The 21,562-nt window shown below is 39.5% G+C and overlaps 1 protein-coding gene across 1 annotated transcript in view; it reads left to right on the top strand.

The window, feature by feature from the left end:
* Window positions 1-21,562, top strand: part of CAMK4 (calcium/calmodulin dependent protein kinase IV) — a 143,953-nt gene that overhangs the window by 70,869 nt on the left and 51,522 nt on the right. The window contains exons 3-4 of the mRNA XM_077171681.1: window positions 10,001-10,063; window positions 10,622-10,704. Of these exons, the coding sequence (XP_077027796.1) occupies window positions 10,001-10,063; window positions 10,622-10,704 (146 nt within the window). The remainder of the gene's footprint in view (window positions 1-10,000; window positions 10,064-10,621; window positions 10,705-21,562) is intronic.

Here is a 21,562-nt window from a genome sequence, read left to right as displayed (position 1 = left end):
TTACAGTGTTATTTGTTGACACATAGTGCTAACAAGAGAATCTCAGCTCACAGTTCCTAATCTAAGAAGCAAGGTCTCTAAATTAGTTACAAAGGCTTGCTTTCACGTCTGCCTGTCTTTCTTAACCATCTCACCATTTCTACATGCTTCTCGGTATCATCTTCCAATTACATAAAATATTTCTCATTTTCAGTCCCTGAAAATCTTCAGCATGAGAGCCCTTTCCTGTTTTCCTTTGAGCCTCCACTGTTTTATTTAGTTATTCAGATTATAAGGTATAAAACCTATAAATCTGAAGCACTTTTGTGGTCCATGTGTATGAGTCCTGTAAGCATAGAATTGCAGGTTCTGAATACTATCAAGCAACACAGAAATTGCTCAAGGACTCCTTGTTATCAGTGTTTGGGGCTGACCTGCCTGAAAAATGGACTGGAATCCAGATATTGCAAGTCTCCTAGTACAGGGGCCATTTGAGCAGCAGGCTGAACGATCCAGGATGGTTCAGAAGAGGAAAAGTGTACAACTTAAGTTGCACCTGACATTGTCATGTTTTTATCCCACCTGAAATATTTTGAAAATAAATCAACCTCATTTGAGCTTCAGTGCCACCAACTAAGCCTTCCCTACCTGCCATCTGTGTAACTGCTCATAAATGGAGTGGTGCAGCATGTAGCCCCTTAAAGGTTACTGTGAAGAAAATTAACTCCAGCCCAGACAAAACTGCTTCATTGATTACAAGGAATTATTTGATATCTGTGATTGAGATTATGATATTAATGGTAGCCTTGATGCACCAGACCTTCATTGGGTAGCAGTGGACTCATACAAGTTGAATTGAGAAAAGGATGGATAATAAGGGTAATAAGGACCAGCTTATTATTCATGTGAAATTTCTTAACTAGCAGCAAGCATTGCATTTGGCTAATGATATAAGCAGATATAATTTATTCCAGATCTTTATCATGCAGCTGAGGGCTCCTGAGAATTCGGAGTGTTTTTACGATAAAACATCAATGATAGGAAACATCCTATCACCAAGTAGCTCTCCATTTCTAATTTTTATGCGGCACTTTGTTTATTCAGAGGAATGGTGTGAATGAGAAGCCAAGATGTTTAATACGGGATGCGTTACCCAGGATAAAAGCTGGAATAATAAATTTTCACTGAGAAGAAAGGAAATTTTTGGATTTGTAACAGTCATAGCTGAAAAGCAAGAATATACAAGAAGACGGCAAGTACAGATTTATAAATAGAGCCATAAATGCATCTATTTTGGCAAAAACAAAAGAAGTTACCTTTGATTTTACACATTGTTCTTGCATCTTAAAAGTGTCCTCCCCCACCCAGCTTTGGGAACAGTAACAATGGCAGTAACACACTATAAATAGTGAATCGCTGAAGTGAGCAATTCATGAATACCTAATAGGCTTAAATTTGTTTGCATAAACTGCTCAACAATTATCTAACATATTTGCAGAAATCTGTGTGTTAATGAGACAGGGAAAGAGATAGCAACCAAATTAGTCATATAGTTAGACCATAGCCTATAATGAGGCTTATCCTAATGAACGTATAACTTGTTTTGTACTCTCATAAATAAATATAAACATAAATAAATATACAACATAAAATATGTTGTTGCAAATGACCAGTGTTGTACAAACTGTAAGTGGTTCTGAACTCATCCATTCACTCTGTGGTGATGCCACCAAGTTAATGTGGGTGAGTAACAGAATCTGTTCACTGTGGATCCTGTGTCTTTGGGGAATGTTACCTGCATCTGGTCACCTTTACTACTGAAACCATGTATTTCAAGATGCAGGGCCTGTTAATCTGTTTTGCCAGGGATTATTTACTGTTCTTACAGCCATAAGTTTATACAGCCCCATGAATTTTCTGTATCCATCTGATGGTTTCCCTGCAAATGTACTGTGCTTTTCTTCAGAAACAGTAGAGTTGCTTCTTTGATGGAACAATTTACTCTTAACAGATTAACAGTCCTATCTCATGAAGATAGATCAGTCTCTTTCAGCTTCTACAAACCCAGGTTTTTGCAGGCAACAGCTACCAGACATTTAATCACTGACAGGAAAAATACAGGCGCATTGATGTAACCAGCATTATTCCCATGCAGGGAATAATGTTCAGTCTGAGGAATATTCATCACTTGAAGGACTGCAGTTGCAAATTGGAAGCATGGAAATATGTGCAGAAAATAGTTGCTCTAGTAGTGAATAGTTTTCTTGGTTTTTTTTCCTTCATTAATAATACAAAATTACTTATGTAGGGTAAAAATAAAGATCCTCAATAACACATGGTTGTTGTTTAACCCCAGCTGGCTCCTAAGCCCCATGGAGCTGCTCACTTGCTCATCCCCAGCAGGATGGGGAGAAAGTCAGAAGGGTAAAAGTGAGAGGACTCATGGGTTGAGATGCAGACAGCTTAATAGGCAAAGAAAAAGCTGTGCACATAAGCAAAGCAAAGTAAGGAATTCATTCACTGTGTTGCTTGGTAAGCCATCTCTAGGAAAACAAGGCTCTATCACCCAGAACAGTGACTTGGGAAGACTCTGAATTATCCCCCCACCCCTTTCCTTCTTGTCCCCCATCTTCATGTCCTGAGCATGATGCTACATGGTCTGGAGTATCCCTTTGATCTTCTGGAGTCACCCGCCCTGGCTCTGTCTCCTCCCAATTCCTTGTGCACCTCCAACCTTATCTGTGATGTGCTGGAATGAGAAGCAGAAAAGGCCTTGGCTCAGGGCAAGCCCTGCTTAGCAATAATAAAAGCATCCATGAATTATCCACACTATTTCCAGCACCAATGAAAGTCCAACCCTATGCTAGGCACTGTGAAGAAAATAAACTCTATCCCAGCCAAACCAGCACACCTGCACAGTGAAAACTCTGAGCTCCGCTTAGGGAAGATACCACAGGGCTGTGCAGTTGCTGTTGTGCTTTATGGAGTTGTTTATTGTGCTCTCTATGACGCCCACATTAAGCTTGAGTGCAGACAGAGCCAGTATAATCTGGCCAGTTTAAAATGCAAAAAGATTATTTCAAATTGTTTGGTTTTTTAAGATAATATTAGTTTGTTCGGAGTCCAAAGGTTGTTGCTTCACAAGAGAGAGCTGCAGACCTTACTGAGAAGGTCAAGCAATGTTCCAACAAGAGCAGCTACTAAAACATAGGAGGAATTCTTTACTTGAGAAACTGTTATTGTCATTCAATGAACAAATCATCTAAAGCAGCTGTTAAATAAATGTCCTAGTTGGAACAATGATCTATCCCTTCATTCAGAAGGGTCAGCTTTTTAAAATTCTGCTTTTACCTACTGTCCACTGCCATGCTGCTTACTGAATTCCATCAGAGTAATTCAGGGAAGTGGATTGAGTCTCATGTAAGTCCCTAGTTTTCTGTCTTTATGTCATATCACTTTTTGAAACCTCCATGTCTTTATCACTTAGGCTGAAGACTGACCTCTATCTCATCTTGATACATAGATCAGATCAGATTATTTCAATTCAATCCATCTTTATGAAGATGTAAAAACACGTTCGGAAGTCTTCTTTAAAGTGTTTTATACTTGAATCTTGACTGAAAAATTTTGTGAGAAGGTACTCTATGTATAAACTGGGCAGAAACTGGAATTCCTATCATTCAGGACATTCTGAAATTGAAAAGCATAACCTTAAACTTCATAGAAAATATTTTCTTTGAACCTTCTTGTGAACATTTATTTAAATTCAAGCCTATTTCTTTTTTTTCTTCAAATCTCTCAAGACAGCCTGGGTAACCCATCACTCCTGTGTTTAGTTGTGACAATTGGGAGCAGACCTTTTAGACTATTGGGAATGACAGCTCTGCTTGTATGTAGTCTATGTCTGTACAGGTTTTAATATTTCAGCTTAATTGTGAAAAGGACAAATAATGGCAAAATTATAAATGGTAATTAGGAATTGATGCCATAAAATATAGAAAGGTTTAGGCTTCAGAGCAGTTACTGTATGAGCAAATAAAACCTTTTTCTTGGAAGCACTTTTAATAGTGTCCTGGTTTAGGGCAGATTTGGGAGGAAACCTCCAAAAGGGGCCCCTCCAGAAATCAAACCCACACGGCCCCTCCCCCCAACTGGTTCGGGAAGGATTTCCTCGGAGAGAAGTGGAAAGAACCTGTTTATTTAACAGGCAAAGCACTCCCCAGCACACAAAATGAACAATACCGGATGACAAAACTGATTCGCTGCTCTGAAGAGATGACAAATTCAGAAAGTCTCCCCAGTGGCTGGTCGCTCTGTTATCAGTCCCTCCGGCGCTGGGGCAGCTGCTGTAGCCACAAGCTGCAAACTCTCAGTGTTCCCAGGTCCCAGTCCAGAGCAGGTTCAAGTTGGTTCAAAAAAAGGAAAGGAGAAACAGTCCAGGAAGAAATTTGGACTGTTTAGCTAAACTAGCTAATGAGCAGAAGCAAGAGCAAGCAGAAGCAAAGCAGAAGCAAGAGCGAGAGCAAAGCAAAAAGCAAAAGGAAAAAAGCAAAATCAGCACAATGTACTGCCCTGTCTCTGTGTCCCGCCAGGCTGATAAGAAAACCCAGACAAAACTTTCCCTCTTCAGAGCCAGTCTTGAAGGCACAGAACATAATATCCAGCATAAACAGAACACATGAATGGGGATACAAGCATCATAACGTCACCCTAGGACAAGTGTCAAGCTACTAATGCTTTGCACTGTGATCCCCCTGTAAGTGCAAGAAGCACATAGTCAGAGCCTGACCTGCTGGTTCAATGGAGAACTAATTGCTCATATTAGAGTGGAGCGGTGGCCGGTGGAAAATAAAACGCCCAGGCTAGATGAGTGTCCAGCCAACCTCCAGCCAGTAAGGCACTTCCCCAGCCCGAAGTCAGGGCCTTGTGCCCAAGGCGATGTCAAGCCTTGCGGACGTGTGGCCGCAGTAGAGAGCTCCGAAGTCGCAGGATGAAATGAAGAGGCGACCCTCAGTTTCTTCGGGGGGGGGTGGGTTTATTGGTAGGGAAATGTGGAGGTTCAGGTAGAAGGAGCTGAGAGCCCCGAGGCAGGGAAAGCCTCGGTTTTACAGAGGGTGGGAGGGGTGAAAGATAGCAAATCAGAGAGGGATACATTAAGGATTGGCATGATCGGAGAACCCATCAAACACAGTTGCGGGAGGGACCCTGGCCCCTAAGCCAATCACTCGACACCCTGGCCCGAACTCTCTAGAAAAAGAGGCAGGGGTGTCGAGTGACAGGCAGGCTGCCAGGGGTGGGGAACAAGAAAAATACATTTGGTAACCAAGACAACTGGGGAGGGGTTTGGGGATTGACACAAACTGGTAACAGGGCAGGACCTTCTGAGATAACAATGGGGGGGAAAACTGAACAAACACATAAAGCACACCACAACATTAGAGGTGTTCATGTGAGTCAAGAATTGGGATATTAATTAAGGAGCTGTGCAGAGCTGGTGTGAACAGACTCCCTGAGATGAGCAGTGCTGTGAAGCTCCTCAAGAGATTTTTGCATTGATTTCTTCACAGCCATTGCCTGGGCACAGTGTTTTCACTGCACAGGGGTCACACCTGGGCAAATGTGCCCCTTTGGCTCTACAGTGCCCAGGGGAAGGAGAACAGCAGAAACTGAGCTTGCAGGATGAGGAATAGGCTCTTCCTCTTGCTCACTACTAAGTTTGAGGGTACAAAGAACATCCATTGGCCACCTCTTTTTAGGGTGGTACTATACTGCAAAGATGCAGCTGGATTAATCTGTGTAAAGTGGTGGTTAATTTTATCTTGTTTCATTTAATTCACACAGAAACAAGACTTTCACATCTCAGTGGTTTTTAGCATTACTCCATCTCACCATCTTTGGGCTTGGAAACATGGAAGAATCTCATCTTTCATTAAGTAATTTTCCATTCCTATCTCTTGTCAAAATAATCTGAAATTCAAAAGTAAGAAGTACCCTGAATACAAATCTAATGCTCCTTTTCTGCATGATCAGTATGAAATTTCAAAGACAGGGTAATTGCAGACACATATCTATCTATAAAAGACATAAATACCTAATTCTACTGAAGTGAAATAACTGGAGGGACAAATACTAGGAGTAGTCCAGGAATGATCTCCCTTTTAATGTAAATGCTTTGTTATTAATTAAGGGAGCAGCAAGATTGCCTCTTGCTCCCGAGTTCACGCTTTTAGATCTTTGCTGCTGCAGGTACTTTATCTAGTTAGATTAAAGCCAGCATGCATTTGCTTATCTGTGCTGCAGTCACAGCTCCTGGTTTGCTTGCTAGAGTTTACTGAGGAGCACTGGAAGCCACATCACCAGGCAGTGGCTGTACAGCACCTACAAGCAGTCCTTGCAGATTTGCTGCCTTTCAGCATTCCATGTGCCTCCACAGTAAGCTGAGGAAACGCACAGGTGCTGTGGGTTTTAATAATCACAGGCCATCTAACAACTTTGTTTAGGTATTTTTTTGGCGTATGACAGCGAAATCTTCAAGCTCAGGGTCAGCAGTGAGGGGAAGATAAATAACTGGTTTGGGTTTACCTGTCAAATGAATTCTCTAATTGTCATGGGTGTTCCACAGCAGGTTGTTGCTCTGCGGGCCTATCATGTCAAATGCCCTTTGATTACTTGCAATTTAAAGTTTGCAAATACAGAAAATAAAGCTTAGTAAAATTGCACCAGTGTTAAAATCACCTGACCAGGCATTTACACAACCTGGCATTACAGAAGTAACATTTTTCACACCAAGTAATCTTTAAAGTAGAAATCAAATTACACTGATGAAATATTTGACTAAAAGTGTACTCTAGCCATTTAGCATAGGTTAAAAGCAAAGAATAAAGGATAGAAGGAAAATTTCTTAGCTAGTGGAACTGTGAAACCCCTGAAAGTTAACATCTGATTGTTTTTTCACTTCACAAATGGACCAGTTCTGCTGATGCCATTATTCTTGACTGTAATATACTGACACATATCTCACTGATGCTCCTGTGAGTAATGCTAATTTAAGGAAAGCTCAGATAGTTTTCAAGCACTGAACTGCCTATTTAAATTGCATCCAAAGAAGAGGAGACAAAATAAAGAATTTTGCAACCTCACTTTGATCAGTTATTACATACACACAAATCAGACTGCTGTATTTGATCTAGCCCAACATACTTAATTTGCCCAAACATTTGTGGTAATGGCATATTTTGATTAAATTATCCGAGTTTTAAAAATTGTTACTATAGCAACATATACTCTAGAGTGAGATGCCTGACTCTCATCCTAGCAAATAATTTCTGTCAGGAAATTATTTGATAGGATGATGATAGGAAAATTCAATATAAGTAGTTGAATTGCTGATATTCCTGCCCAAACTAAAAATAAGCCAGGTTTAGCCCTGATATAAGTAGGTACCTTTTTTTTTTGGTAGGAGCTGAACAAGGTAAGTGTTGACATAACTCTATCTGTTCTTAGCGTAGGAGAAGGTAAGAAGATAAAAGTGATAAAATAGCCTGTCTGTAATGAAATGTCATGACTAAATTTGTCCCTGTTTTCACTCTGAAACATTTCATATCACCTATAATGCCCATTTCTCTAGTAAAATCTATCCCAAAAGCCATTACATATAAATACCTAACACTCCTAAGTGTTTCTCTGCAGCATATTTGCCATTGAATCTTATCGTCCTGAATTTTGAGGTACCTTTTTCTCATGCCATCATCTGAGAAAGTGTGAACGTCTACTGTTGTGTGTCAGGTCACAAACTTGATCACAGAGGAACTCACCTACAGTTTGAGAGTAAATGTCTATGAAACCAAAAGAAACCTAAAACTGAGTCTTAGGCCATGTTTTGACTTAATTAAGTGAGAGGCAAGGTGAGAGGAGGCCTCTGTACTTTTTAACTTGCAACTACTCAGTGCCAAAAGAAGTCCCCTTTAGATTTTAGGCAACCTTTTCAGTGCTTGCTCCCAGGTATGCTTGGTGCCCAAACATTTTCAAAACTGCAGGAAGTAAACTGTGGGTTGCTCAGTCTATAGCAGTGCTTTTGGATAAGATAAATTTTTAAGTCTAAGCCGCTCTGCTGGGAGTATCACTGTCCATGCACAATTGTACATTAATTTTTCTGAGGTGCAAAGCATGTGGGAACAGTCACAGTATGTATGACTGTGTGAATCATCAAAAGCCCTTTGTTGCCCAACAGTGACCTTTGGAGGCCTTTGCTGCATGTTTGCACTCACTGAAGTAACCCAAAGTGATGCCAAGGAGATGTTAAAACTGAGCAAGACCTCAGGCTGGTGCTTGCAGCATTTTAGGAAAATTTCACAGGAGCATATCTTCAAACTTGTTGCTCAGTGTTTATGTAGCAGGAAAAGAAATTTGTTAATTACATTTGGAGTAGAAAGCAAAAACATTTATAAAGCATGCATTGTTCACAAGCTTAAAGGGTCCTGAGTTTGACCCCAGAGCAAGTGTTTGTCCTTGAAGATTTTGTTATTGGCCATATTATTTACCTTCAACTAGATGTTCAGGTAATGGAATATTTCATTCCTCTTCAATGTTTGATTTCTTTTCCTTCTTACATGCACTGAAATTGTCCAAAGTTGTTTTTTCTTGCTTCATTTTGCTTCCTGGCAGAGGCGCTAGAAGAGACTGAATGTCAGTAAGTTTTAAGAAAGCCCTGAGGACTGTAGTTCTCTACTCATTTACACCACTGTGGCATTACTAAGCCGGAATTGTCCCTGATTGGCACAAACGGAGAATCAAATTCTGCCTATCCAGTAGTTCTGAAGGTAATGGATACTTGGATTTTGTTGATGTTAGAAAAAAATAAATTACTGAGGAGTAGCTCTCTCCTTTCAGGTGATAAAATGTGTCTTCAGATGTGTCTTCTTTACTAAGAATTGGAAGGCAATTTTATGTCCCCTTTAAAGGTTTACATATTATGGCTGCCATTCATTTCCCATCTGATGTAAAAAGCCAAAACCAAAACTTGACTTTGATAAAAAGCTTCCATGAAAAACAAACAAACAAAAAAACCAGCAGAAGTCCCTCTCAAAATGTTCTGCTTGACATCATGTATGTCATCAACTTTGAACCACAGTGACTTGCTGACACTTATTCATTTCAGAACCCCCTGAGTCATCAATGTAGGACTTCTCTAGGGTTTGGGAGAATATTTGCAAATCAGGTAGTTTCCTCATAAGTGTATTAATTGCCTTAGAAACATAAAAGCATTCATAATTTGCTTACAAACATTTTCCATTCTTGCTTGCTTAAGCATTCTAGTTACAGGAGAGTTGCAGTTTTCTTTCCTGAACAAAATACTCCCTAGCTTCACGCTTCTTGTGAGAAATGACTGATGACCCCCAAGAACATAAGCTGTGATTGTTGAAGACTGCAGTTTGAAAAGGGAAGGGGTAATCTTCTCAGAGGTTTAAACAGTAATTTGAATTAATAGATCATTCTGTCAGAGATAGTTGAAGAAAATTGAGGTTAAACCTTATACTCTGTGGCTGGAGGTTTTTGGAGGTATTTGCACCACTTTTTTGCTCTAAGCAGTAAGTTACACTGCTTTGATGAGCACATCCTTCATGCAGAAACCTTTTCCAGCACAGCTGCTGGACAGTGTGCCAAAAGAAAGTTGCATAAACTCAACAAACATAAGTAGCAATAGACAAGGTCAGAACTTGAGTAAAACCAGGAATTTTCTCACCTTTTTCAGATATCTTTCCTATATTGTACTTCTTGTGTGACTCACATGTATATTTGTAATAGTTTTGCTGGGTGTGGACATTACCCTGTATAGTATCCATCTTGTGTTAATGGAAAATTTCTCTTTCCGGTGTGCTTGACTCGTGTGTCTCACATTACCTTACTCTTCTGGGAGATCTGGAAGTGCTATTCATACATAGCATCCTGTGATTCATCCAGAAGTTTCTATGCTGAACATAGAAATAATTTTTTCCCTTTTTCCCTCCCCACTTTTAACCAGGTAGACAAGAAAATTGTCCGCACTGAAATTGGAGTTCTCCTTCGCCTTTCGCATCCCAACATTGTAAGTTTAGCCAAGTTACTCCACTCCACATTTGTTTCCTTCTTTTTCTTAATACTCCTTCTGTTTATGAGAGACTGTTGTGGCTGTACAGGAAGACCTGTACAGGAAGACCTGTACAGACCTGGATTAAAGGTCTAGGTTCTCTTAGTGGGCATGCTAGCAGCTTTTTTATGAACATCTGTTAAGTTATATTTCCATTTTAAGATAAAACAATGATGTTCTTACAGAGCTGAGTGAGAAACTATGTGAAAAAAGTTCTGCAAATGAAAGTAGAAATTGGTGTTTTCAGTCCTGGGAGACTTAAAGACCAAAAGGTCTTACTTTTTGGTTTCTCTGAGGGATTGGCAGATGGCCGCTTAAACTCCTGTATTTCACAGAAGTCACAGAGGTATGAGAATAACCAAAGAGTAAAAAAAAAAGGAAAAAATGTAGCAAAAAAAGTTGGGAGAGAACACAGTAACTCTCCCAGCTGTGTTCTGTGTTCTACTGCTGACCTTCAGAAGTGCTTTGCAAGAAGACAAATAAGCAAAAGAAATACTTTCTGTATTCTTTTACCAGATAAAACTGAAGGAGATATTTGAGACCCCTACAGAAATAAGTCTTGTTCTGGAACTTGTCACTGGTGGAGAACTATTTGACAGGTAAGTTACCTGTACATACCTCTTCCAGTACCTTCCTTCCCCAAGGATGTTAGAGTTCAAATTTCTCCTCTGTATGTAAACCCTGTGTTAGTAATTATTGGAGTTATTTTACCAGCATATGAGTAATTCACATGAATAAATATCTGCAGCAAATATCCTAAAAGTGCCTTTGGAAATGTAATTACCATGAACCTTTTGGGGGAAAAAAATTAGTTGAAAATGGAGAAATTAGCCAGTAAATGTTGAAGAAAAGTGCTCAGCAGGCACATAGCATCAAGTGTGTTAGAGCAGACAAAAGATGGGAAAAATTGTCAAAATCTCCTTGAGAGATCATCATAAAACAGATTAGGTGGCAATCAGCCTGCCAGGAGGATAGTGTTATGTCAAATAAAAATTTTGTAAGCAGACTAACAGGAAAGAAATTCTCTTTGGTATTTACTGCGTTTATCACACATCTGGTTTTGCTACAAGGGTTCTTCAAGACAGCTGTTGAGTTTTGAAGGTTTTGCTTATGAGTCTGCTCATGCTTCTGAAGTGCATATGCATAAAGTGAGATGATTCTTTAATAGTGCTGGGATGATATTTTATTGGTAGGGATTTGGGTTTTTTAGAGCAAGAGATGATAAGGAAAACATTTTATCCCAACTTGAGTAAATGAATTAACTGACTGGTGTTAGTGATTTCAAACTCACGTAAGGACAGGTTATTTGATATTCCTTGTTCTGTAATTAAAATTTAGTATCATAGAGGAATATTACAAAAATACACATCAAATATTCAGTATGAAAGTATCTTCCACTTGAAAAAACAAAAACATACTTTTTTTTATGCCATGGTCATACCTTCAACCTTGACAAGATCTATTTCTGAACAACAACAACAAAAGCAACTGCTCCTGTGACATCCTAAGTTCGATAGAAGAAGGGTGATTACTCTCTCAATACTGAGGCAAAGGAATGAGGAGAGATATGCTGCAAGTTAAAGTACCAGTGAGGCCCCAGTCCTGAGCTGGAGACAACCCTGGTCAAAGTGCCTTACCTTTCATGTAGCCCTTTATATACCCACATGGGTTTTAGATTAGGTCATTCTCAGGAGGGCTGGATACTCTACAGGAGTCTTTCGTGAGATCTTGCAAAGGCAAAACACAAAAAACCCAGTGAAGCACTTGGTTCCTGAGCAGCAACCATCTGTGTGGTAGGAGAACTGAAAAGATTTCATGGGATCCAGGATGGGAAACCACATTATTTGATTAAACCAGGATTTAATATACTGACAGTTTAAACATTCTGTAAACTATACTCAGTAGTGACTGTGGGATTTAAACTGTCAGATTGATCTTTTCAAAAAGATTGGATGCTTGATCCAATAGTTTGGACAGCTAGGACCAGTTGTCTGGTGTTCTGACTAGAAACAAAGTCACTCAGTAGAATTGCAGAGCCCCCTTGTGATGCTATCGATAAGCAGCAATACTGTGGAGATCTGCATCCTCCTTTGCCCCATGTACAACAGAACTGGAAACTTTGTCAATACAGACCTCTGTGATTTAGAAAAAGACCCAACAAGCAATGAAACAAGAAACCATATTATTTTCAGCTCTTAAGCTAGGAGTATTACTTCACTCTTCAACCCTAAACTAAAAATAATTAAGCAGAAATATGCAGCCAAGATGTTTTGCACTAGTGACTCCAGTTAACACTAGCTGTTTCCCCTTTCTAAGCTGGGCTAAAGGATTAAAACTTGCATTGTTCTGAACAATGGCTGCCCTCTGAGTTTTAGAAAGGATAAATTTAGCTTTCTGCCTTAGGGCACACTCCCCTCTCATGCATAATGTTTTCAGTCCTTACATCTTTTTATCGTGCATGAAGGAAATGTCCTGACTGACAGAGAGACCTTGTGCACGCCTTTTTCTGTGCTTGTATGAGTCCCATCTCAGGAGAAAGATAATGAATGACCTGGAAATCTCCTCCTGAGCAGAGGAGCTGTGTCAGATGTGGAGGGACAGCTGTGACTAGGTTTGAGATCCACCCCATGGTTGTCCTCAAGGTGAGACCCTGTGTGGACAAGCAGGACCCCAGTGTGGCCTGGCACCACCTCCAGGGTGTGGAATACCTTATGTGCCTTATTTGTAAACCACCGCCCATACACAGACAGCAAAGCAGCTTTGTGCTCTGGAGGAGTTACTCTTATCCCTCTTTCTAATCAGCTATCAGCAAATGACACAGCTGGGCCTGTTACACAAGCAGTGCTGCTCTCCTGGCTGCAAACATCTTCATCACTGTTACTGCTAAATCTTGTAATATACTGCTACTTTTTATATCAACTGTTTTATTGCTCCAGTTTTCTCCCGTCCCAGATGTCCATTCTTCTTCTGAATAGTATTTGAGCTGCAGAAGAGTAAGTTCTTCCATGCAAACATCCCTCTTACCACGAGGATGATTTTATAAATACCCAAGATCCAATTGGTCTTCTAGAATCCTGTTAGCATTGTTGGTTTCATGCCATTCTAACTAAAAGTTCTGGATAATGAAATTATTCATTTCCTTCACCATATTTAATAGTACTGTCAAATCATCCACATTATTGCTAAAATGAACTGTCATTATGACAATTTTTCAGTTGTGTTACCTAAAGGGAGATAAATTTAAGTGAATGTATCAGTTTGACACCTGAGTTAATACAGTTCAAATCAGATTGATTTGGGCTGTATTTTTAAAAAGAAAACTGTTTCTCAGACTTCATAAATCACATTGTGGGTCATACCCTATGTACCATTCCAAATACAAACTCAGATGTTTGTGTAAATAGAATATTTATTGACAATATACATGATGTTTTTTGCCAACCCAGCAAGTAAGGAGTGACAAAGAGCTTGTGGCAAAGAATAACAAAGAGAATGGCAGACCAATGGAGGAATTTACCAGGACAGAGAGAAAAATGTAGTAGGTCTAAATTAATCGGTATTAAAATTCTTTACAGGTGCTGCATCTCCAGCCTAGTGCTGGGACATACTTCTCACATTTGCTTGCCTCTCCTCTCTCATTCCTGCATGTCTAAAACAGACAGGCATGGTTGAAGTGCATTTAAACTGGCAGTGTTTTAACAGAGCCCCAAGGGACAATCTTCTGATAAGGCTCTGAGTATTCCAGCAAGGATAAGCCCAAAGCACAATCTGATATCTTGTCTTCTATGGACTACCTTTTGTTCAAGTTGGGGTTTTTTGCAATCAAATTTTATTCATATCTATTGTCTTCCAGCTGAATCACCAGTATATATCTCTTTTTCAAATATGAATGTCAGCAAAAAAAATCAACTCTAACTACTTTTTAGTCAGAATACCTGCAGATTGCTAAGAATAATTTTTGGTTTTACCACTTCAGATAAAAATGTCAATCCATACATTCTTGTTTTTACTTTGGCATCTTGACCATAGGCTTTTCTGTTTCTTCTTTCATGTTATTATTAAGCGCACTGAACAATGTCTAAAAATAGCACTTGCAGCTGACAGTCTCTTGACTCACTTCCCTTTCAAGTTTCATGTAATTTCCTGTGAACTCTAGGTACAAACTCATATTCTCTTCTTTTATATAGTATACATTAATTGTATTGTTAATATTTATTAATTGTTAATATTTAATTAATACTAATTGTTAATATTTAATTAATATAATTAAGTATTATTTTTCTAAATAACTTGCCTTTTTAAGAGGTGTGGGAATGATTGCTTCTTATGGAGAAAATATAGCAAAGCTTTCCCGGGCGTTAGGAGCACCTTTTTGTTTGTGCTTTTGGAAATTAAAATTGCTAAGGGATGTCAAAAATATTCGAGGAATTTATCAGTCACTAAAGTGGGAGTCTTTTATGAGCTAGTGTCAGAATAGCACCTTCTGTTTGCTTCAGTGCCCTGGCCTCATTATATCATGGCAGTCTGTCTGTCTTCTGAACAGGGGTCGAAGAAGTCCTTTGGACTCCCTGCTTCATGGGACCATGTTACAGATCCCCCAGACAGGACTGGCAAAAACAAAATGAGGTTGTGACTTGACTACACCAACTATGCCTGTTCTCTGAAGCTGGAGTCGAGAAACAGAACTCTGATAAAAGTGCTCTTTGATATCCTAGTAGCTGATTTAGTTTCTCTTGAATTTATCTTCAGTAATGATAAAACCAAGTAATTTCAGAATAAAGACGTGCATTAATGCTCATTTGTAGTCCTTCCAATGTAATTTGGTATTTTGTTCTTCATACAGAGTTGTAGTAATGCCTTTACACCTTTTTTTTTTGGTGGTCAGTGACTAATTTTCTGTCACACTAGAAACTGGGAAAGCCCTTTGTAAGTTGTCCCCAGTAGCTAGAAAGAATGTGATAACTTTATTCTTTAAAGCAAACTTTATAGAAAGCTCTCATGCAGCAGAGTATTGTGAAAGACTCTATTTTCTTTGCCCCTGCAATCTTTTGTCCCCCATTATGTTTTCTATGTTTCAGTTACTGTCTATCGAAAGTCCTGTATGTGCCCACATCTTTCCCATATGCTGGGGCCCTTAGCTACTCAGAGAAACCCAATTAAAGCCTCAGCAGTTGTTGTCAGGCAGCTTCATTGGTGCCTTCAGTGCTGCTTTTTTCCCCTCCCCGGGCCACTGCCTCTTTTACAAGCTTTCAGGATTCCCCTCTTCACCCCCTCTCAGCAGGCAGGAGTTGTGACATGATTCAGTAACTCCCTTTGCATTGCCTCACACAGCCCCTTACACAGGAACTTTTGAGGGAAGTTTGCAGCCGCTTCATCAGCACTGTGGCTTCAGAAGCAAACTTCTAGAAGCAAAGAGTGTTATTTTTTAAAATGTCTTCTGAGATCAAGCTCCTGAAAGGTGAACTTGTCTAATTCTGTGGGTGCTGAGTTGGAAGTAGAAAGTTAAAGAGGGGGAAAAAAATCCTAGTATGAGCTATGAGAAATATGTAATCTTTCTCTAAATTCTCCTGCATGCCTCATCTATCAGAGAGTGAGTCTTGCTTAATAACAATGGAGGGAAAACAGTTTTCCTGAAGGACTGCAGTGCTGAATTTCATTTATAAGCACAGTATTGAAGAAAAACTTCTAGTTTGTTTCTCAGGGAATCAGATTCCAACCCAGGTCAGTATTTCCCATTATCTTTTTTCAGATGACAAACAGGCAGTTTGAGACATTAGAGACAGTAGCAGCTAGTCTGCTCTGGAATATGAACATGGTTGTAGAATAAGGGAGATTCTGCAGAGCTACTTTTAAAAACATTTATTATTCATCAGTTTTGTAATATGGAAAATGCATGCATATTTATGCGGGAAACCTTTTTTTTAACTAAACAAATGCAACTATGAATTGCAATCACCTCAATACAGGCAAGAACTAATAGATCTGTGAATCATTCATTGAGAAAATGTCCCTTGTGGAAACCATTTTGCTATTGAATAGAGTGATGTCATTTTCTTTTCCTGTTTCTGCTAGTTTTTAGTCTCACTTTATCTTGTAGAAATCTTCTAATTTCATTTTAATTGAGTACAATAATTTGCATAAGAATTGAGTGGTTGCAGAAAAAATCTCCATGACAACCAAAGCATTTTAGATAAATTAACATTTATTATATAGAACCAAACAATTTTTAAAATTGTTAGGACATACTGGCATTGGAATAGAACTTGTATGTATCTCAGGCAGCGTCTTGCCTGAGACTGTAGATGAAGTAGCATGACACAGCTAAGATGTGGTGAAAGGGTTTTGGGTAAAAGCCAGATAGAGGCAGAATGAAAATTACGCTAAAAAGAGTGATGGCTTTTTTTTTTATAATAGTTATAAAAGATGGTCTACAAGGCAAATACAGAGAGTGCTTAAAGAAAGCAAAACAATGTTGGGAACTGGTAAAGTATAATAATTTTTACTGTCTTAGAAGGCCAAGTTTAGCAGGACTTTTGCAAGCCACATGATATGTTTCTAAATTCAGCTAATACTCAAATGCTACCAACTCCACATTGTGGAGAAATAGGATTTATAGCCGCAACATTAAATAATTGCTAAATATTGCAAATTTTAGAGTAGCTGTTTAAATTATTAGCATAAAACTAAGTGCATTTGCTAATATAAGTTAAAGCAGGAAAGCAACAGACTTTACCTGCTCACATTTTTAGCAAAGACTGGAGGATGGGTGAGGTGGATCACGTGGGAGGGAAGCAGAGAAGAAAAGCTAAGAATAGGAGAACTAGTTCATGTAGAGCATGGGGGAGGAAAAAGTAAGTTTTTTAAATAGTAAGATTTCAAATTTTCTTGATCAGCAGGAGTCATGAGTACATGTTGAGTTTAAAAATGCAGGAATATTGATTGTACCAATACCAATTCCAATACTGATGAAAAATAACAGAGAAAGAAGCTTTGGTCTCAGAGACAGTGGTCTCAGCTGGAAGTTTCAGGCATTTCCACAGTGAGAGGCCTGGAGTGGTTCTGTGGAGGGGGGAAGGGTGTTCACTCTTCCTCACTCTTAGCTGAGAGCTGTCTCTATAACAGCAGGAATTTAAGGCTGACAGTGCCTTAAATTCCCATGCTGACTGGGTATTTAAAGCATGGTCAGCCTTGCACAATGAGGTGTGCGCTGCCAGTGACTAGCCCAGTCTAGCATCCTCTGGCATTGGATGAGTCTTCTCCTTGCTCAAAGCAGGTTCCTGGGTGGTTTTGGTTTCTTTTTCTACCAGTTCAGCTGTGCAAGATCTGTTTCTCTTGCTGGACTTGGAAATAGCTCGCCCCCTGTTTTGTTACTCTTTGAAAAACCAAACCCCCAAACCTCGTCCTGTCCGTCTCTGATGAAATGTTCACTTGTTTGAACATTCCTTTAGGAGACTGATTATTTTCACTTGCCTGATGTGCTTGTCATTAATCCCCAGAAACGTGTCCTAGCCAAGTGTAAAATTGTATACCAATATAATTTTAATACTCCTCTGAAAATGGATTCTAAAATGATCCATTGGGATTCCCCATCTCTTTCCTCCTTGAATTTCAGGTCCCATGTGTCTAGATTAGCCGGACTGCACTCTTCCTTTTTTTCCCCTACCAGTAACAAAATTTCTGCAGAGCAGGTGTGGCCACTACCTCCCTCTCTTTACTGGGATGGCCCACTCCTTTCCATGGCTTCACACAGATACAGTCAATTAAAGCCCAGTAGCAGGAAGAATGCCCCAAAAGGAGTAAAATCCATTACATGGTCTTCCCATATTACACTGGATGCTGCAGGGGTGGGGTGAATGCTGGTAAGAGTTTATGTATCTGCAGACCCTAATGAAGACATGCAACATGGAAATATTATAAAAAAATTAGCCAGAGCTGCAATTCCATGGTACTGAGGCTACACTGAAAACCGTCTGCAAAATTAAAGAATTTATACTGCAAGAAAACTTCCAGTGCTCACAAGGAAAGGAAATGCTGGAAAGGCCAGTTGAATCTGGCAAGGATTACTGCAAATTCTGAAACACTTGAACAGACACACATGTTTGATGATGGAAGCTGCCAAAATATGAAACGTGTGCCTCCCCAGAAACACATTATGCCATTTCCATGTGCTTGCTGGGCAGTGTGATGCTGGGGTGGTTTTCTCACTGCTAAATCTGTTATACCCCCATTACCTGGCAAGGCTCTTCCACCTCTGGGCAGCAGCAGCAGCTGAAAGAGCAAGATAACACAGATTTCTGTGGGGTGCCCAGGCCCTGCAGGCAGGCAGGGATGTGTCTCAGCACCATGGGACTCAGGCTGCTCCCAAAGGACATCTTCTCTGCTGGCACTGGGAGAGGGCGGTGAGTAGGGGCTCTGGGAATTATTTCCCTGCTCCTCTATTTAGAAGGAGGCAGATTTGTCTCAAATATGATGACATGTGCTTGGAAGATTGAGTCAGGTGGTGCTTTGGGAGAGCTCTGGCTTGCTGTCCATCTAGTAGCCATTCTGCTAAATGTGTGTCTTGACATATAAAAGTGTAAACAATGGATCAGCGTATTTCAATAAATGTGTGAACAGAACCATGAAAAAGGGATCCTACACGATCAGGCATTGCATTTTTGCTCGGTCTAGAATGTCTCTATTTTGAAGTTGCATCTTAAATTTCCTGAATGCCTGCAGCACCAAATTAAGTGTTTTTCCAGGCACTTTTCTGGTTTACAGCAGTTCCCTGCTGTCTTCCTCACAGTCTTTCTCTCCAGCACCCTCTTGGCCTACCTGGCTTGTTCATTTGCATATCAAAGAAAATATTTAATTAGCTCCTTATTGCTGCTGTTCCTATATTTCTGTCCTCTCAGCAAAGGCTTAATCTTCCTTCACCCATGATTTTGTCAAAGATCATCCTATAAACTAGGTATAAATAGTTGGGGTTTGCTTCAGTAATAGTGAAATAAGATATTTCTGCAGGTTTCCTTCCCCTTATAGAAAAAAGGCAATGAGTAATTGTTAATCTGCAGGCTGAATTTGAAAAATCCTTTTAAAGAAGACTCATTGGTCTCAGGTAGGAGTCTTGCTGGCACACCTACCATTTGTCTTATGTAAACTATCACAGGGAGGATGCGAAAAATAAATATGCAGGTGATCCCCCAGCTTTACTATATAACCCTAAACTACAGGATAATCTTCTTTCACTATTCCTCCTTACTGCCTAATAGCCAGGTTTTAGTTCTAAAGCAGAGTACCCTTACAAATAAATTTTCATCTTTAAAAAGGGATGTCTTTTTTCATTTATTGCTGTCACAGAATATTAGTTTTTCATTTGCTAGATTATTATTAATTAACAGTAAGGTTTCTATCCTCAATAAGTCTGAATAAGACTTACGGAAAACTGGAAAGGTAACTCTGTATGACATAATCTGTAATTGACCAGTGCATATTATTCACCTGTAGCATTGGCATATGGGTCCAGTGCATTGCAGAATATTTCTACAGTTATTTCTTATTGCTTTCCAGAAATATAGGCCCACACTTCATCACATTTATTTATTTTAAAGTGTAAATTATAAGGCTTCATCTACAAGGTCTTTGTGTTTTCTCTGCTGTGTGTTTAATATAAATAATGAGAGCAGCCTGCTATCTGTACCAGCATATATTGTCTAAGTCAGCATGGACTTGCCTTGAGGTCAAAAGGTCAGCCTTGAGTGTCTCTTTGGTTTTTCCCTTGTTTCCAGTGGTCAGGTAATTAACATTGACTGGGCATTTATAGGAAGTTCCTGTTTTCTTTGATTTTGATGAGTGCAGGAAAATACAAAGCTGTAGGCTGCCTTTGCGGTTTTTGGGTTTTTTTTTTCATTTCCCTGGTTTACGTGTTTCAAAAAGATGATAAAAAAAAAGACTGAGCTACCGCACTGAAAATAGAGAATTTTTTTGATTGAGGGAGAAATGTAAATTGAATTGTAACTGCATTACTTCATATTCCTGTGATCTGAGATATATTGGAGAAAACAGAGTACTCAAAATACTATTTAAGCCTTAGAACCTGCCTCATGCATTTCTGAAGTCAGGTGCACAAGGTTATCCTGCACTTGGGGGACTCAGTGTGTGGGGCAGGGTGGATGCTACCGACCAGCACATCTGGCTGACGCTAAATACTTCATTTGAATCCAAAAGGAGGAGGAAGCAAAGCCAGTGTATTTGGAGCAATGAATGCAAGAGCATTAATGGGGCTCAGGTCTCACAATGTAATCTAACACAAGAGGATAATTCAGCCTGAAATGGCTAAAGAGTAATCTAGCCTTCAAGCACAGTGTAGCATTTTATGGCGTGATTTTTAGGTTTTTGTAACCTCTTTCTATACTTCAGGGTAAAAGCCTAATATAATGTCTCAGTGAGTAAGATTTGCTTTGTTTTCCCCTTATGGTGATAAGTTCCAGTAAAACTCTCCCTAATGGTGTAAACAGATGACCAAAATAGGAGAAGGGCTGAAGGCACAAAAAAAGCAAAGGTGTTAAAGCAGTGCATATGGCAGGACAGCTAAAGCGTTGCCAAAAAACCCAAAGAACCCAAACCAAACAAGCTTCTAGAAATAATCCCAAGCAATTATGCAGCAAAGATATAATGATGAAATAGAAGAGCTGTTTGAGAGAGATTACTTGCTGTTGTTGCTGCCACATGAATAGACACAGTTCTCTGTGAACACAATGAGTGTAAAGGTCAAGTGATGGCAGCTGATTGGGAATATCCCTGGCTTCCCACAGTGTGTTGCCTCTTTGTCTGGAGGAGTGCTGTCTGTGCATTGTTTCTTACTTCTAATCACTTGATGCTCTAATGAGTATAAAGTAATGTTTTTCCATGTAGTTACTCACACCTTTCCTGTCAGTTTTGTGAAGCTGTGAGGAGCTGCATTGATGGTAACTGAGCATTAATCTGTTATTTCGGTGAAAGGAAGTGATAAAAAGTGCAGAGCAGGAGTAATGGGGAGAAAGAAGGATAGCCTTCCTGCCACCAGCAGAGCCTTTTTATGGATCTTGGGGCAGAAGGCCTTTCCAGTGACCCCAGCCATTAAAGCTTCCTTGCTGTTCTGCTTCATGGGGACTTTAGGATATTGTTTTATAAAACTGCCTGTCTGCTTATAGAATGTCTTGGAGGCACCACAGGCTCGGCTCCTAGACAGCATCTGTCTATGTTTTCTTGGGCATTGAAAAATTAATATACTAAAAATATCAAGACTTCAGATCAAAATTCTGACCTTTAAGGTAACTCTCTGAGGGACAATTATTGTAGTTCACAAATACTATGCTCAGTTAAAAACATTAGTAAAAAGACTGTTGAGTGTCTTAAATAGAATATTAGGATATCTTAATGATAGATCCTTCTTTTATTAACTGCTTGTACATCATTATGCAAATCTTTGTCTACTGC

Source organism: Agelaius phoeniceus, chromosome Z (assembly GCF_051311805.1).
Source record: "Agelaius phoeniceus isolate bAgePho1 chromosome Z, bAgePho1.hap1, whole genome shotgun sequence".
Taxonomy (NCBI): domain Eukaryota; kingdom Metazoa; phylum Chordata; class Aves; order Passeriformes; family Icteridae; genus Agelaius; species Agelaius phoeniceus.
This window is presented reverse-complemented; position numbering and strand designations above follow the sequence as displayed.